This window comes from Odontesthes bonariensis, chromosome 5 (genome assembly GCF_027942865.1).
Source record: "Odontesthes bonariensis isolate fOdoBon6 chromosome 5, fOdoBon6.hap1, whole genome shotgun sequence".
Taxonomy (NCBI): Eukaryota; Metazoa; Chordata; class Actinopteri; order Atheriniformes; family Atherinopsidae; genus Odontesthes; species Odontesthes bonariensis.
Window position 1 is genome coordinate 39,771,549 of NC_134510.1, and position 18,734 is coordinate 39,790,282.

An 18,734-nucleotide genomic window follows, 5' to 3' on the forward strand; every position below is an offset into this window, starting at 1 on the left:
AGTGTAATAAATGTGTTCAGTCAGCTTGTTGCTGACAGCTGGTTGCTGTGATGTCTCTGCTGCTCTGCTGTTTATTTGCTGCTGTTTCCTGTGTCTGTGCAGCCATGGAGGATATCACTGCTGATCAGGAGTTTGATTCACAGAATCAGGAGATCCTCCATCAGCTTTAATGTGAGAACTAAAGAAGATTTCCACAGCAAACACGACTCTGAAGGAAGGAACAAAGTGTTTTCTGTTGTCTTCATTTCAGAGTTTCTGTGGAATCTGATGGAGAAAATGTCAAACTGATACGAGGGTCTAACTGAGGCAGTTTTCCTGTACCAGCACAAAGTCCAGAGTTCATGTTCAGAGCAGGAAACATTTGTCCTTTTGACTTTCTTCAATAAAACAGCTTCATCACAGAGAAACGAGTCCAGTTTCACCAAATGGAGACATTTTTAAATCCAGGTTAAAGACATTTCTGTTCTCATGTGTCTATGCATGAAATCTGCACGATATCTTTGAACTCATCTGGACTGTTGCTTGTTTTTAAATTAATTTAAATGACTTTATTTGTTTCTCTTTATATTCTTTTATGTATTTTTAATGCTTCTTCCACTCCCTGCTGCAATGCTTTTATTTTATGTAAAGCACTTTGAATTGTTTGCACATGAAATGTGCTATATAAATAAATTTGATTTGATTTGATTTGAACAAAGAAGTGTCTCAAAGTTTCTTTAAGACCGATTCACAGAAAAGTCTAATGTTGCCAAAGCTCCACACATCCTGCCCCATCACGTCAACCAGGTAGATGTAATGTCAGCTTTTGGCCAGGAGGTGGTGCCATGTTGCCCTGAGCCACACAAGACTTCCCACATCCTGTCACAATGACACATGAACGACCATCAAAAGGAGTTTTTTGAACTCTTGTTTACCAGGATTTCTGCGCTGATGAGTTAAATGTGGTCTGATCAGACTCACAATCATAGACTAAACAGCAGCCATGTGTTCATTTGACACACTGATTAATTACTTAAACTGGTGGATAACAACCCAAAGGTGGGTAACGGACCCGTTTTCAGTATAGTCAGGTTCACTGTGTACAAAAATGTACTTTGGTGGGAATTTTTTGGGGATTTGTTGACCTATACATTTTTGGAATCTGCAGACCTTGGGGATTCCAAAAAACAATGTTGCCACTTGAACAGACACCTGTATGGCGGCCATTTTGGAATTTCAAAACGGGGCGCCATAAAATACAGAATTTCAGCTACCTTGGCCTCTAAACAACCTAAAAACTCAATTTAACATGCCAATCCTATGTTTTCTTGGTCAAGGAATCCAATGGTGACTTCAAAATTATGCTCAGAATCGTGCTGTTGCACCCCCAAGGGGTGGGAAACAAAATTGTGGCACCTCCAAGAAGTGGAAAAGGAAATTGTTACTCTAATCCCCCTTAATGACCCCATGTCAGAAGTCCGGGAACAAAATACTTAAAATTTCTGCATATGATTATATAATAGTAGGTCGTTGGGCTTTTCCTGCGAAGTTTGATTGATGTTTTACTTCTTAAAAAGTACTCGGTTAAGGTTTGGACGAACAAACTACACAGAAATATTCTCTAGATGACAACCATTCTCACCATTTGACACTAATGACACTAAAACACAAACCAGACAGAATTAATCATTCTTAAAAGTTGTGGTGAGTGGCATTTGAAAAAATTGTGTTCATCAGCACAAACACATGAGTTCTGATTCAGCATTTTACCCTGATAAGGTTGATTACACCAGCTTTTGTGGCTGATTTTACTGGAGTAACAAGTCATCCTGGATATTTTTTGTAATTTCAATGAAGAATCGATGAAACTACCTTGCTAGCTTCTCTAGCTTATCTAGCGAGCTACAACAAGTTACCACAAACTAGATGGAGAAGACAGTAGAAGCAAAGCCGAGGAGGGATCCATAACTCTTGGCCAGCCGAGCAAGGCGGAAACTGGTTGGGAAGCTAGCCAACAGAAGTTTGCATGGCCGAGGGCTCAGGACCTACAAGCTAACCAAGAACTAGCTTTGGAGCACAAGCTAGTTCTTGGTTAGCTTGTGCTAGCCATGAGCACAAAGCATTTTGGTCCTTTGTGCTCAAGCTAGTTCGGGAGCACAAATATAACACAGCTAGCTCTTTTTAGGACTAAACTGGGAAGTCAGGTTAATGAGAGGGTCCTTTGAATTTGATAGCTAGCCAAGTTGGCTTTCGGCTAAAAGAGCAGCTTCTAGCCAGAGGATCCTCCTGATATCTGGTCATTCTTTTGAGAGCTAGACTGGCTAGCTCGTGCTTCCCAGCTAAGCGACCTGTTGGCTACAGTGACCTGTTGAGCTCCAGAGCCATGGGAGCCTGACGCTATCTGAGGTAGCTCTCCTGAACTCTCAGCTAGAAACGTGAGCTAGCTGGCTGGGAGCTGAGAGCTTGGTCTGCTTCGTTTACAAATGACGGGATTCAGCGATTCAGTGCCAAGACAATGAGAGTTTTTATCAATTCATTTACTTTTTGCAGAAAAAAACTTCAAAATGTATTTTTTAGAAAACACAGATGAGTTTTTGAATGGATGATAACTGCTGGTGTGGGAAAAATTCAATAATTTTAAATGGAAGACGATGTGAGAAGAACACTGAACCACAACACTTCTTTTTGCAAAAGATAGAATTAAAATAAGTCTTAAAAAACTTTTAAAGTGTACCCTCAATTATTTAAGAATAAACATCTGATCTTTGTAGCACAAAGGTGACGTTAGCGTAGCATCAGAGCAGCTGCACATGAGCGGGCTAAAGAAACACGAGTCAGACGGCTTTTACTCAATAGTATGGCTTCCATTTATAACTCATATTTCATAACTTATATCAGAAAAGTCCTCCACCAAACACAAACCACAAGGAAAATGTAACACACCACCAGAATTTGACTGTATAATCGAAGTAAGTTCTCAGCAGCTGAACTTCCTTCACATATGAAAACCACCGAACCAGTGTGATGACGGCACTGAATGAGAGTCAGTGATCATCTCAGTCACATGAACTGTTTCCCAGGAAGACCTGAACACAGCTCCCTTTATCAGAGGGACTCCATGACCTTCCCACGTCGCTGCCCTGCAGCTTTTTATGAGGAAAAACTCAACAGTGGTGAGATCTCAGAGGGAGTGAGCTGTTTGTTTGACCTGACCACGCAGTGCAGCGTCACCTTCATCAGAAAGGAGAGAAAAGATTTATTACAGGAATGTTCACCGAACGGAAAAGATTGGATTACAAACAATACGACATACTGCCCAAAAATATATATATATTTTTTTTTTTACGTTGGTTTTAGAGCTGATGGGTGGTTTTTTTGCTGAACTGTGGAATTAAAGTGGTCATTTTTCAGTCATTTAAATCCAAATCTTAGGTACCTAAAGATTAGTTTAGCACACACAACTGGACAGTTTGTAATTAGGTCAGAATGAGGGAGAGCTTTCTCTTGGGGGGGGAAACTTCCTGAGAAGGAGAGGATCTGATTGGTTGGCTAGAAACTAGCCTAGCTAAGGAAACCAACAGACTGCACCGAAACCTCTTCATGGTTGTTGAAGCAACAAATATACGTTCAGTTGTGTTGTGTATAGGCCTGGGCAACGATTAAAATGTTTAATCTAATTAATCACATGATTTCCCTGATTAATCGCGATTAATCGCATTTGTACGCAGAATCCAAAAATTAATCCAAAAGTAGCGTATAGCTTTTAGCATTTAGTTTTATTTTAAATGTGCTGCCATATGAATGAAAGTGCCATAACATTTGTTGTGCAAACACACTTTTAACATCAGCATCTTTCTGTAGTTTTTATGTAGAAGCCTCGCTCCACTGTCTGTTTCCTTGAATGACTTGCTGCTATCAGTTGTGTGTTTTGCCTTTAAGTGATATTTTAGACTGGAACTACTACGCTGAGAAGACAATTCAACTTGGCAGTGTTTACAGATGACTTTGGTTCTGTCGACTCCGCCGTCTGGAAGAACTTTAACATGAAAATGGCCGAGTAAAAGTTCCGTACCCTTCTCCATGTTTGGTGGATCCGCCGATTACTTTCTTTTCCGGTTCCACAGCAGACAGCAGCAGACTTTTACAGAATAAAAGCCTGTGAGCAGCAGACTTTTACAGAATAAAAGCCTTAAAAAAGTGTATTTAAAAAAAAAAAACTGGAAAACTGGAACCTTAAATAACACCGTGTACATACATCTAAATATTAAATCCAATATTATTTCTAAATCTAAATGGTAAGTTTAAATGTTTCGAAAATATGCAAATTGACTCCTTCCCTTGTGGTATCCTCGACCAATACCCAGACACACACCACAACTGTTGACCCAACCAAAAGCCGATCATGGCTGTCGGGTTTCACCTCTCATCCAATCAACTGTTGTGGGCGGGGTTATATGTGTGTCTGTGTATTGGTCGAGGGTACGATAAGGGGTGGGGTCAATTTGCATATTTTCGAAAAATTTAAATGTAGAAAATCCAAAAGCAGAACCAGACTGAAAATGAACAACTATGAACCGGCAGCTGACAAGGAGATTAAAAGAGGACGAAAAGACGAGTAACAGGAAGCTGAGTTTCAAAATAAAACAGGAAATGAAGCAAAGCCCAGGACAGAACACACTAAAAACGACACCGAATAGAAACTCTTAACAACAAACTAAGACACAATAAAGTAGAAACTGAACTAAGACCTGGACTGAAAGATGAACACCGGAACAGAACTGAGGACAGACAAGACGACATCCGATAAATATAAAACAAAGTAAGAACAACAACGAATTAAAATCACAAGAGAGACTAAACAAAAAGGTTCATCAAGAACAGACCAATACAGACAGAGAATTCAAACAAATAACTCCAAAATACTAAGAACACAAACAAGAAAAAAGAATAAAGCAAAACAAAGAAAAGTCCAAATCTGGCCCAAAATGAAACGGACATTATTCAGATGTGAGATACATTTATTATCAGCTTCTCTGGATCACTTTGGAAGAAGGGAGTGAGCAGTAAACTGCACTGTGAAGCCATTAGCTTGTCTGAACAGAGGTGGTTTTTCAAGGAGAATATGAAACCCTAATCAAATCCTACTGTCCCGGAGGGATGTTTGTCAGATTTAAAACACTAAAGAGGCAGAGCTGTAACAGTACGAGCATTCTTCCCGAGACATTCGACACGCCGAGTTCACTTAAGGTTGAATATTTCGATTTCTGTGAGAGGTCAAAGCCTCCTGGAACCGAAACGGAGATCTTTAAGTTCCTCTGCCGGTTCACTGAAGGTCAGGCTGTGAAATCACTCTGCTGGATTTAATGCTTCACTGTAGTTCTTTCTGAAGGTCTGCCACTATGTCTTATGTAGGTCAGTTCTTGGGAAAAAGCAGTTCACGCCCTCCTTTCGTTTCCCACTTAAATATCTTTGACCTCTCACGATGACGACCACAGTTATGAAAGTTTAGAAAACTGATACTGAGAAAACATTTCACAATTAACATTTTCTCTGTTCATTAAAGGGGACAAACGCCCTCTTTAACAGCGTCTGTACGCTGGCTGAGGACACGTCGTCATGCTGCTGTGTTTACGGACGTTAGCTGTCATCAACACCTGGACATCACATGAAGCTGCTCCTCCAGTCGGACCAGAAATGCTCCAGATCTATTTTTAAAGGTAAACACAAGAAACGTGTCCTAAAGAAAAAATGGACCAAACTCAATGAATGATTCCCTATATTCCCTGTAATATAGATCAGTGAGCAGTGCTGACTGGAAATAAAAGAGGTAAAGAAAAGTAGGAATGGGATTCAAACCCTGGTTCGGGTAGGGGTAGAAATAGAAGAGGTAATGATAAGTAGAAATGGGATTCAAACCCTGGTTCGGGTAGAGGGTAATGAAAGTATAGAGGGTGCCAGAGGTGGAGGCAGGACAAGACACACGAGCAGATTCAGCAGACAAACTCACCTAAACAGTCCTACAGTCACTAAAAATGACAGCAAACACAAGGCCATACAGGACAACTCACCTAAAATGGCCGACTGCTTTCAAAAGGCTCACATGGGCCACACCCTCCACCTAAATACATCCTGGATTTCTTCCTTGTTTCTTCCAAAAGTCTGTTTACCCTAAGTGCTCCCCCTGCTGGGCCCCCAGCTGCTATTGTTTCTTCTAATCCAAATCCACTGACTGGACTTTACTGCCTCATCTGACACTTCCTTCACTATTTTCCTCACACTCTGTCCACTTACACCCAGCTCCCTCAACAATGAGACAACAGACTTTGCAACAAATCCTCTACATCCTACTTCCACTGGACAGATTCTAACTTTCCATCCTCGCTGCTCAGTTTTAAGACTATCCTGCTGGCTGTGAGCTTCTGTCCATGTTGTCTGCTGAGAGAGTTCACCTGAGTTACCAGCTGATGCTGTGTGTGACATCATCAGCTGAGCTGTTGCTAAGCTACAGAAACAACAGCCCAACCCGCTGATGGAGACCTCTGAAGGTTTCCACCTCGCCTTCCTCTCTGTTACACTTTCTACATGTTTGTCAGCTGGTTTATATTTGATTTAGTCATCTATCAGAATTAATAATGCATCGAGATCTTTTCCCTTCAGGGATGAATAAAGTATTGTTGAATTTAATCTAATGGAAAACCTCCATGACTTGTTCTGGTTTTGTTATGGATTAATTTGCCTTCAGTTCTGAACTTTTTGCCTTTTAAAGCAGGTTTTCCTCAGAACTGCCCAGTTAAAGGAAAAACTCAACAAAAGCTACATTTTATAACATGTTTGTACGTCTCCAAATTCATTAAACAACCAGATTTTTGTTGTTTTAAGTTGTTTTATAAACTTATTTTAAATTTTTTTGTTATTATTGAATAACCTCATGTAAACATGACAGAGCAGAAGCTAAAGAAGTAACCCAAAGAGGAATGAATTAGCTGATAAAATCCTTTTTTTTGTTATTTTATAAGGGTTCTGCAGATACTTTCTTTCATCCCAAACAACAGCAGCACTTAGGAGCTAAACTATCTTTGTTCATGTGCTTCAGAAGCAGTTTGTGGCTCCTGTTTGGTCTCATATTTACTTAAAGGTGGACTGTCGGAGGTTGCTGGTCAACAGTAAGTCCGGATAAACTGGATAAACTTTGTCTCTCTGGTGAGTTTTTGAGGTGTTGTGAGTCAAACCGTTGGGTTCACAGTCTCTGGGTGTGTGTCGGAGTCTCTTCCTGAGCTCCCAGTTTCCAGTATTTTCCTTCTAAATGTTCTCTTTCATTCAGAGTTAATCGATTTGTCGGAGACAGATTCAGAGATTCAGTTCTTCTTATTCTTTCTGTGTCATCGCAACATGCTCCAGCCAATCAGGCGTCTGGCATCAACCCTGAAACCCGGCTGGATTCTTCCTCAGCAGGTTATAAAGTCCCAGCGGCCTCTGCGTCTTCGTCGTCACTCGGCTTGGCTGCTTTCTCTACGCTGGAGCATCTCTGATGTGGTGAGGCTCATCACAGCTTTTCTTTGCTTCTGTCGTTACTTAAGAGCTTAAACTTTGAGTCGTGAGAGGTTCGGGTGATGTATGTTACACTAAGATGTCCAAAATTCTGCCGTTTCTGCTTCTGTTCTGGGGTTTTAACTGTTTCATATCAGAATAAAGGGAATTGTGATTAAAGTTTCAGGCTGTTTGACAAAATCAAACTCGATTTAGCCAAAAAAAAAAGCTTTCAAGTCTTTTTAATCTTGGATTACCTCGTGATAAATGTGATAAAATTCTGTCAGGTTGATGCGATCTGTTGGTTTCCTTCTTTATAAAGGACTAGTTTGAATTTAGATTGATTGGATTGAGATAATTGAGATAACTTTAGTTGTCATTTGGCACTTTTTAAATAAAAAACGGATTAATTTAATCCTTTCATGTAAACGTGGTTCTGCTGAGAGATCAGAGGGTGAGAAACGGCCACAAAGACTCTGGAAAAACGTTCAGGTTCTGTCTCCGTCTCCTGGGAGGTGTGTTCCAGCTCATTTTCTCTTCTACTGTGTTCTTTAGGGAACAAATTCCAAACACCAGAAGCATCGAATCACAGCAGCCAGGATTATTCTGAGACTCTGGAAAACACCGAAATCTACAGGTTGAAAAAAACCCCCAAAAAAACAGGTAAATTGAGACATATTTTAAGTAAAAGGCAGCAAAAGCTTTCTTTAAGTTGATTTTTGTTGTTGTTATATGACACACGTTTCGAATTATTCTCCACATTGAATTGACTTTTGGAGTTCTGGACTTTGACTTGTGTGTGTTTTCCTGTCAGCCTGTTGGGTGTGGCCCTCATTTCACTTATTTAATTTCAACAGTGCAGCTTATTACTGTTAGATTAAATGTAGTTTAACATCTGCAGAGATTAATCAATAAATAAGCTCAATTAATATTGATTTTAGAAGGTAGCCAGACTCTCCTGTAACCTTTAAAGTGTCCTGATCAGCAGTTCTGCAGCTTCCTGAAGCTCTTTCAGAGTTTCTCTGCTTCTTCCCTCATCTTCAGTCCAGTCCTTGTACCTGAGCATCTTCAGAGGAATGTGTTTTTTCTTTGTTCAGCCACTTAACTCTGAGCTGTGAACCATTCAGGCAGGAAAAAGGCTCCTAACTCAAGGGATGAACCAGAGTTGTGTCCACACAGAACAGACAACTTAGCAAAGAAGCCGTTTTAAACTGGATCTTTAGGCACTTTGTTCCCAGCAGCCTGTCACAGAGACACATCATTTGTTCCCATTTCTTTAGCTGCATGTGTGAAAAACAGCAAAGATAACACAGTGTGACAGACAGAAAACAGGATTTCTGCAGCAACAAGGTGATTCCCAAAGAGCTGTTAGCTGAAAACTTGGCATATCTCAGCATGGTGTGCAGTGTGTCCTTAAAACATTTGAGGAAACTGGACAAGTGGAGGACAGAAGAAGAAGTGTCAGGCCTAAAGAACTATCTCCAGCAGATGAACAGGATCTGAAAGTGATGTCCTTAAGAAAGAGGAAAACATCCAGCAAAGACCTGACACAGGAGCTGAGAGATGCATCTGGACCTTCAGCTGATCCATCTGCTGTTGGCCCAAGCCTCATCAGAAATGGGCTCCATGGAAGGGTGGCTGTCAGGAAGCCGTTCTTAAGGAAGGGAAACAGGGAGAAAAGGCTGAGCTGTGCCAAAGGACACAAGAAGTGGGCTGAAAATCAGTGGCAGCAGGTCTGATGGAGGGATGAATCCTCCCCAGAGCCCGGAGCTCAACATTACTGAAGCAGTGTGGGATCATGTTGGCAGAGAACGCAACAAAAGGCAGCCCACATCCAAAGAAGAGCTTTGGGATGTCCTTCAAGAAGCCTGGAGAACTATTCCTGAAGACTCCTTAAAGAAAGGACAGAAAGCTGTCTGAGAGGGTTCAGGCTGTGCTGGAGGACAAAGGAGCTCAGAGCAGATATTCACTTTAAAGCTGCTCAGAACTGAACTAACTCTGGTTCTGCCTCAGATTCTGGGTTTATGTTCATGTTGGAACATGTTTCAGTGAATCTCTGCAGCTGTTACCATGGAAACATCTGCAGATATTCACTTTAAAGCTGCTCAGAACTGAACTAACTCTGGTTCTGCCTCAGATTCTGGGTTTATGTTCATGTTGGAACATGTTTCAGTGAATCTCTGCAGCTGTTACCATGGAAACATCTGCAGATATTCACTTTAAAGCTGCTTAGAACTGAACTAACTCTGGTTCTGCCTCAGATTCTGGGTTTATGTTCATGTTGGAACATGTTTCAGTGAATCTCTGCAGCTGTTACCATGGAAACATCTGCAGATATTCACTTTAAAGCTGCTCAGAACTGAACTAACTCTGGTTCTGCCTCAGATTCTGGGTTTATCTTCATGTTTGACCTTTTCCTGCTTCTTCAGGCCTTCGTCTTCATCATGACTCGATAAATCAAACATAATGTCGGTGGAGTCAAGTTGTGTGTTAACCATTGATAAGGTTCTTTAATCAATTAGGAGGACTTGCTCCCCTACTCTCCTGTAAAATATGTTTACTTGAAGTCAATATAGAATATATATAGAAGCGTTTCTGTTATGTTAAATTTGAAAATATAAATCTTTAATTTACTGTCCAACAGTCTTCTGTCATAATGTTTTTATTCCACTTGACTTTGGAGTGTTTTTCTCCCTCTTTTGGGGGAATTCACCAAAACAAGACTCAGCTGATTTAAATGTTAATAAAGCATATTATTTTCACCTGGTGAATTCTTCACGCCATTTTCTGCGCTCTCGTTAAAGACGTTGGGCTGAATGAGCAATTTCAATGACTGCTTCAGACGATGCAAAGAAAAAGCTGATTTCCATGCTGGTCGGAGCTCAACAGTCTCTCGCTTTGTGGAGGCTCGGCAGCTGACCGCCTCATGCTGACATTAAAGGCTAAATTTTGGAGTCATGATGAAGAATCTCATTTGTGAGCTCTCTTTTATTTGTTTCTCTTTAGATTTGGTGAAGTGGAAATGGCAGCTCGTCAGGATCATAAGGTGAGATTAAAAACAGTTACAACAGAGCTGCCCAAGCCCTTCAGCCTTTGCACAGCTGTGCTTGACTACATTAACAATAACATGTCATGACTTGTTGGATGGTTGGAATGATGGTTGCTTGGTTGGATGATTGATTGGATAATTGGTTGACCAAATGGGTGGTTGGATGGTTAGATAGTTGTTTGGTTGTATGATTGGATAGTTGGGTGGTTGGATGGTTGGATAGTTGGATCATTGGATAGTTAGTTGGTTGGTTGGCCGGATGGGTGGTTGGTTGGGTAGTTGGATGGTTGGATGATTGATTGGATGGTTGGTTGGATAGTTGGATTGTTGCTTGGTTGGATAGTTGGATCATTGGATAGTTGGTTGGTTGGCCGGATGGGTGGTTGGATGGGTGCTTAGATACTTTGTTGGGTAGTTGGATGGTTAGATAGTTAGATAGTTGGGTGGTTGGATGGTTAGACAGTTGGTTGGGTGGTTAAATAGTTGGTTGGTTGGATGATTGATTGTTGCTTGGTTGGATAGTTGGATCATTGATAGTTGGTTGGTTGGCTGGATGGGTGGTTGGTTGGTTATGTGGTTAGATAGTTGGTCGAGTAGTTGGATGGTTTGATAGTTGGGTGGTTGGATGGTTAGAAAGTTGGTTGGGTGGTTGGATGGTTAGATAGTTGGGTGGTTGGATGGTTAGACAGTTGGTTGGGTGGTTGGATGGTTAGACAGTTGGTTGGGTGGCCAGATTGGGTGGTTGGATGATTGATTGGATAGTTGGGTCATTGGATGGTTGATTGGATAGTTAGGTGGTTGGATGATTGATTGTTGCTTGGTTGGATAGTTGGATCATTTGATAGTTGGTTGGTTGGATGGTTAGACAGTTGGTTGGGTGGTTGGATGGATGGTTAGATAGTTGGATGGTTGGATTGGGTGGTTGATTGGATAGTTGGGTCATTGGATAGTTGGGCGGTTGGATGATTGATTGTTGCTTGGTTGGATAGTTGGATCATTTGATAGTTGGTTGGTTGGGTGGATGGATGATTGGTTGGTTATGTGGTTAGATAATTGGTTGGGTAGTTGGATGGTTAGATAGTTGGGTGGTTGGATGGTTGGATGATTGATTGGATAGTTGGATGATGGATTGGATGGGTGGTTGGATGAGTAGGTGGTAGAACTGATTAGTTGGTGAGTCTATTGGATTTAGTGGAGCTGATGGTGCAGCCCTGTTCAATCTGTGTTTCAGAGCAGTGCTTTTCTGAAAGTTTCCAGTCTGCCTCTGGTTCAATCGGCTTTCCAGTCCGTGACTTCAGCGTACTCTGGGGTCAAAGATCGGTATCCTCTGCTGGGGCTGATGGGAGGAGTGGCAGAGGTCGGAGTTCGCAGCATCTCTAAAGAGGCCATGAGAAGAGTAACGCCTCTCCTCCAGAGTCTGGAGCCACAGAGTACGTAGAAATGACTGCTGCTGACAACATGACCGAGTCTACCCACACATTCCTTTTTATCCGCAGTGACTCATGTGTTTAATCTTGCTCTGTGCAGTTGAAGTCGCCAACAGTTTTGCCCTCGATGGTCTTGATCTTCTGGAAAAAAACTTTCCAATCCTGAACCAGTCGACAGATGAGGTTTGTCTTGCTCTTTTTTCTGAAACATATTTTATTTTAAATAAATAGTTTGATCACGTCGTTCAAGGTTCATATTGAATCGGCAGTACACATAATATTGGATGTTGTTGAGGTGGTTTTTTGTGACATATTCGCAACTTTAGTGGAATAACATTTGGTTACTCTTAATGGGCCTCATGCAAGAACATTTTCGTATTTTTATTCTAAATTTCTCTCAATTTTTTCGTAAGGTCTCGTACAAACACGCCACGTCAGATTCAACAAACGCTCTTAACTTTGGAAAAAATGTGTAAACGACCTGCGTAAATGATGAATCCCACCTGTGCGTATCTAAGTGCACGTGCACAAGGATAGAAGATTTGCATACTCCACGCCCTAAATTATACCATATAAGGCTGTGCTTCCTCGCTCCTGTGCCAGGAAGTGTTGAGTGTTGAGTCATGAGAATGGCATCAAGGTGCAAAAAGAACAACTTTAGGGGCTCTGAGATTGAAGTTCTGCTTCCAGAGATCCAAAAAGGAAAATCTATCATTTTAGCAGTGTCAGTGTTACGGGTTTCAAAGGTGGTAACCGGAAGTAACAAATGATAGTTTATTCTGGCTCACTGCTGTCAACTCTCCTGGAAGTTTCCTGGAAAACAGAATCGTTACATCTGTCAGTGAAAGAGCGAGCCGCCATCTTCTTCCCCGAATCTCGGTCTGATTTATTACAAACTTCCAACAATCATGGTATAAAACAATAAACGTTTCCCCACATGTAATCATGTTTCAGTTTCATTTGGTAATTGTTAACACAATGTTCTGTACTCTCCACACATCAGTGGCCAATATTTCTCACACACACATTCAGAGAAATAGTCATATTACAAAAATAAATCACTTTCTTCCAAATGCACCAATTTCAAAAGAATAAACATTTTAATCTATGTAGATGTATCTTTGTTTCTTTTTAACTCAGGAAACTAATTTTAACATTAATGTAATAATGTAACTCTCTTTGGCTTTAAATGACTTTAGGGTCAAAACATGGAACACTGTACACATAGGGATAACCATTCAACTTAGATTGCATTTTTCTTATCTCAGACCAGACTGTAACGGTTCCTGTGAAAATTCAGGATTAACTCTTAAGCTGTTAACTATAAACCTCCTTATTTTACTAGAACATTAACACTCATCCTTAACATATCAGGACTTCAGAAACCGAAATAAAGACATTGCTAGGGAGTGGAGACGACGTCATACAAAATCAAACACCTGCACAGTCACAAGCACACACAGGCTAAACAACCGTTAGCGCCATAGCTTACAGAAAAAAACTGTATTTCGCGGTTCTAGCCGCGGTTCTTAAACTCAATGAAACACATCAAAAATTCCACAACAGACATATCACAGCTACTACACATAACTGTACACTTCAAGGGGAGACATATTTATGTACATTTTACCGTGTACTAACCTGGAAAACAGAATCGTTACATCTGTCAGTGAAAGAGCGAGCCGCCATCTTCTTCCCCGAATCTCGGTCTGAGAGCAGAGGGAGGGGCTCCCCACCTAAGACGTCGCGGTGCAACGATTATCGCACTTTGGTTCCACTTTCTCCATTTTTTCTGTACACTAACATTGCCTCCCGCAATAGTATTTTTTTTTTTAAATCATTAAATCTTTAGCTAGGCAAAATTAAAGTGCTGTGTAAAGTTACCCACACAAATAACCAACAGATTTTCTTTGACTGTAACTGAACAAAAAGTGACCAGGTGTTTTCACACTAGTGTGTATCACATCAGCAGTGGAATTACGGGACCTAAAGCGAAGAAATGGGAAACAGTTACGAGTGCTGTTAATACCATGTCACCGAAATAAAAAAATAAATGGTTTGATGAAAATGGCTTAAAAAAAAAAATGTCTCGCCATGGGCAGGCGCTCGATGACTGCAACTAAAGCCGTGCAATCAGTTGTTGCCTCATCATGATGGCTCTTTGATGGGGGGGTCCATGAGGGGGGTCTTCTGGCACCACACCTTCTGGTCTGCCTGGGCTGGTTCAGGTGGAGACCCTCGTTCATGGCAATATTGCGCCATGAACGAGGTATGGAGACACACCCACCTGGCCTTCAGCTCAGTGCGCTCCTCAACAGCACGGGTGCTTTGATGCGTATATGTGTGCATTGCTCCAATTATGATTGGCAGTCCAGCCACGGGATGAAAGTCCCTCTTAATCTGTACTTGTTGGACAGCGGTGTATGGGAATCTGATGTACCATGGGTGATAAACTGATGAGCGCTTTGATGACCAAGGGGAGCGCACGGCTCACAGAGGACTGGGACACCCCCGATCTGTCTCCAATCTCCCTCTGAAAGGTTCCAGGGGCCAAAAATCCAAGGGTGGTGAGGACCTGGGCGTGTGGTGGAATTGGGTTTGATCGGCGTGTTTTTCTCTGGAGTCGTGGCTCTAGCAAGATGCATATTTGTAGCAGCACAGTCCTTGGGAATCTTAATCGTGATGTCAGCCATTCGTCTGTCCACACTGTCTCTTCCAAGAGCCTGACGTGCTAAGGCATCCAAAAGTAGAAAGTCAGTCGCTGGTTACGCTTCCCATTGACCTTTGCTATATACAGATTCAAATGAACCTTCAATTAGTGCACAATTTAAGTCAAACAGAATAATGTCAGCATGATTATGGGGTATAATGTATATAATGTATATTTATTTATGTTTTCTTCAAAGTAATTAAATATACAATCCAATAGTCAAGCAAACTTGATTGGAATAACAGCGGACTATTTTACAAAACTCCTACGACAGGTCTGGATCACTCGTAAATTCTGTTCGTACCTGAAAGAAAACGTAAAATACGAAAAGATTGGTGAATGCGCAAATTCTCTTAAATCACTCGCACGGATGATTTAAGAACAAATCTGTGTGTACGAACGGTTCTTGCATGAGGCCCGATGTTTATTCTCAGCCCAAACAACATCATTTCAGGCCTAGAGGCAGCTCGACCAAAAATTAGGGTTAACCCCTTAAAGGGGAACTCCGGGGCATTTGAAGCGCGTTTCCATTGCTAGAGGTTGTCAAATACTGATAGTAGGACACAGAGAGGTGCAAATCTGCGCTCCCTGTGTGGAGATCGCTCTGTCCGCACAGCGTGTCATGCGAGGCTAATACGTGGTGGCTAAGGGGCAAACGCTAACCCTTCCACGTAAAACAACAACTTGCACACTGCAGAAACGTCACACCACTTTATAACCCATCCGACAATAAAGTCACAAGCCTTACCATCAAAACCATATGCATGGTTCTCACATTACTGGCATGGGGACGTTACAAAACAACTTTATAAACAGCATGTCACTCACCGGCTGGTTGTAGGCTCGCGCATGTGAAAGCCCAAAAGAGTCGATGGACGATAATCCCAAATACAAAACAATTATTTTCTCTAGAAAAACTGCGTTCAAGTATTTAAAACATTACAACAATACATGCCCAGTAATATTGTTGTAATGTTTTAAATACTTGAACGCAGTTTTTCTAGAGAATATAATTGTTTTGTATATGGGATTATTCTCCATCGACTCTTTTGGGCTTTCACATGCGCGAGCCTACAACCAGCCGGTGAGTGACATGCTGTTTATAAAGTTGTTTTGTAACGTCCCCATGCCAGTAATGTGAGAACCATGCATATGGTTTTGATGGTAAGGCTTGTGACTTTATTGTCGGATGGATTATAAAGTGGTGTGACGTTTCTGCAGTGTGCAAGTTGTTGTTTTACGTGGAAGGGTTAGCGCTTGCCCCTTAGCCACCACGTATTAGCCTCGCATGACACGCTGTGCGAACAGAGCGATCTCCACACAGGGAGCGCAGATTTGCACCGGTCTGTGTCCTACTGGCAGTATTTGACAACTTCTAGCAATGGAAACGCGCTTCAAATGCCCCGGAGTTCCCCTTTAACGCCTGAATTTATATAGCTGTATATAAAAAAATGTTTTGTGTGTGTTTTAGCCTTTAAGTAGATGGTAAATAATGCTGAGATTATTAATTTCACTTTTGCACAAAAAATAAATAGAAATTGGCATCCTGGTCAATTTTGAGTCACTTTGGTATGTTTGGTATGTAATTTGGTATGTTGCTTATTTGCAACACCAGGCATAATGGTCAATAATAAGATAACAACAGAGTAATATAACAGTGAAAAAACAATGTTTTTTATTCACCCTTTTTATTTTTACATATTTATTCATATAAATCTGCAACAGGAAATAAGTCTGTCACTTTGCGGTCGTAGTGAATATGGACTAACCGGCATTGGGGGAATAAAGATGCTATCTCAGCTGGTTGATTGAGTCAAACGGTTTGTAGCATATATGCGACAATAGGCGTTAAAATTTAAAGTTATTTGTTTTTGTCAGTAAATGAGGTGCGACTTGTGATCCATCCGTTCCAAATCCTGAGGTTTCGTCTCTTTGAGTCTGCTGATGCTGACCAAGTGTAGCCTCCTGCCTCTCAGGTGATGACTCACCTGAAGGATGCCTTCTTCTTGACGGTGGATGACGCGCAGCTGTGGGTGGTGGACAACCTGGATGGAGCTCTGGATCAGTTGGAGCGTGTGGCCGAGGCGGTTCGGATGACCGTGCGGCAGCTGCAGAGCACTCAGATTGGCCACGCCGCCGCGTCGGGATTCGACAATGTGCTGAGTCGTCTGGAGGACGCCACCGCCTACTACCTGCCCCTCCCACCAACTCTGCGTGAGTACAGAAATCTGATTGAAGCGAGATATTTAAGGAGACATATTGAGCCTTTTTTATTAGGGCTGGGCAACGATTAAAATGTTTAATCTAATTAATCACATGATTTCCCTGATTAATCACGATTAATCTCATTTGTACGCAAAATCCAAAAATGAATCCAAAAGTAGTGTATAGCTTTTAGCATTTAGCTTTATTTTAAATGTGCTGCCATATGAATGAAAGTGCCATAACATTTGCTGTGCAAACACACTTTTAACATCAGCATCTTTCTGTAGTTTTTATGTAGAAGCCTCGCTCCACTGTCTGTTTCCTTGAATGACTTGCTGCTATCAGTTGTGTGTTTTGCCTTTAAGTGATATTTTAGACTGGAACTACTACGCTGAGAAGACAATTCAACTTGGCAGTGTTTACAGATGACTTTGGTTCTGTCGACTCCGCCGTCTGGAAGAACTTTAACATGAAAATGGCCGAGTAAAAGTTCCGTACCCTTCTCCATGTTTGGTGGATCCGCCGATTACTTTCTTTTCCTGTTCCACAGCAGACAGCAGCAGACTTTTACAAAATAAAAGCCTGTGAGCAACAGACTTTTACAAAATAAAAGCCTGTGAGCAACAGACTTTTACAAAATAAAAGCCTGTGAGCAGCAGACTTTTACAGAATAAAACCCTGTGAGCAACAGACTTTTACAATAATAAAATAAATAATAAAACAGGGGGGGTCCGTGACGTAGTGGGCTGAGCAGGCGCCCCATGTACAGAGGCTATAGTCCTCGCTGCAGCTGGCCCTGGTTCGAGTCCCACATCGGACGGCCCTGTGCTGCATGTTGTTCCCCCTCTCTCTGCCCCCTGCTTCCTGTCTCTCTGAACTTTCCATTAAAGGCACAAAAGCCCCAAAAAATTATATAAAATGTTTTTTAAAAACTGCATTAATGTGTGATGAAATGAAATTAAATAACTAACGAGTTAACTTGCCCAGCCTTATTTTTTATATAAATAATTGGAAGAGGACACTGAACATGATAAATTATTTGTTGAAAAACTATAAAACCAATGACTCCAACCTCTAAAAAGCCACTGAACACCTGCTTTTTTAATTCATGAGCATTATCTTGATTGAGAACTGTAAAAAATGTCCTAATACAGCCCTTTTATCTATCATCAGAAACAGTCCAGTTCCTCCAAAGCACTTCATCTAACCTATGACAAACAGTTTTAATTCACTGCCATAATCACTCTCATCTTACAATAGATTTGAGCAGGTTTGTCGGGAACTTGTGTGTTTGTCTCACAGTTGTGAGTTGAAGAAGCAGCAGCAGAGGGAGCTGAAGCTCTGCAGAGTTTACGTTCATCCCTTTAGGCTCTGAGAGGGTTTTATTGAAGTGTTTTTGGGTCAGACAGCAGGCAGAATGTCAAATGGTGACGTTAATCACACTGAAGGTGAAACGATCACACTGTGAGGCGGACGTTTGTGAAAGCTTCTCTGCACCAGAGGACCGGATGTGATACAAGTTGTTTTCTTTAAAACCACTTTTAGTTTAAGACATGAACAGGCAGCTCGTTCAGTCTGTCATCACTTCCTCAAGAGAAGAAACACTTTGAGCCGAAAGAATCCTAAATACCAGCATTATAAAAACTGTAAGAACAAGAAGATCTGCTGTTTTGCATCACATACAAACCTAAAATGCATCTAAAATGCAAATCCATCGTTAGATAACTGGTTTGAACCTTTTTTTTTTTAAGTTTCTGGAAGCTTCTCCAACCAGCAGGTTAGCTGCTGACAGGCGAGGGTGTCAGGATCGGGTATAACAGCAGCATTCACCAAAGGT

General features: G+C 41.4%; 1 protein-coding gene across 1 annotated transcript in view; it reads left to right on the forward strand.

Moving 5' to 3' along the window:
• The first annotated feature begins 10,528 nt into the window (after positions 1 to 10,528).
• plin6 (perilipin 6) overlaps positions 10,529 to 18,734 on the forward strand; it is a 29,113-nt gene continuing 20,907 nt past the window's right edge. The window contains exons 1-4 of the mRNA XM_075466532.1: positions 10,529 to 10,552; positions 11,787 to 11,985; positions 12,083 to 12,165; positions 16,669 to 16,906. Coding sequence (XP_075322647.1) covers positions 10,529 to 10,552; positions 11,787 to 11,985; positions 12,083 to 12,165; positions 16,669 to 16,906 — 544 coding nt within the window. The remainder of the gene's footprint in view (positions 10,553 to 11,786; positions 11,986 to 12,082; positions 12,166 to 16,668; positions 16,907 to 18,734) is intronic.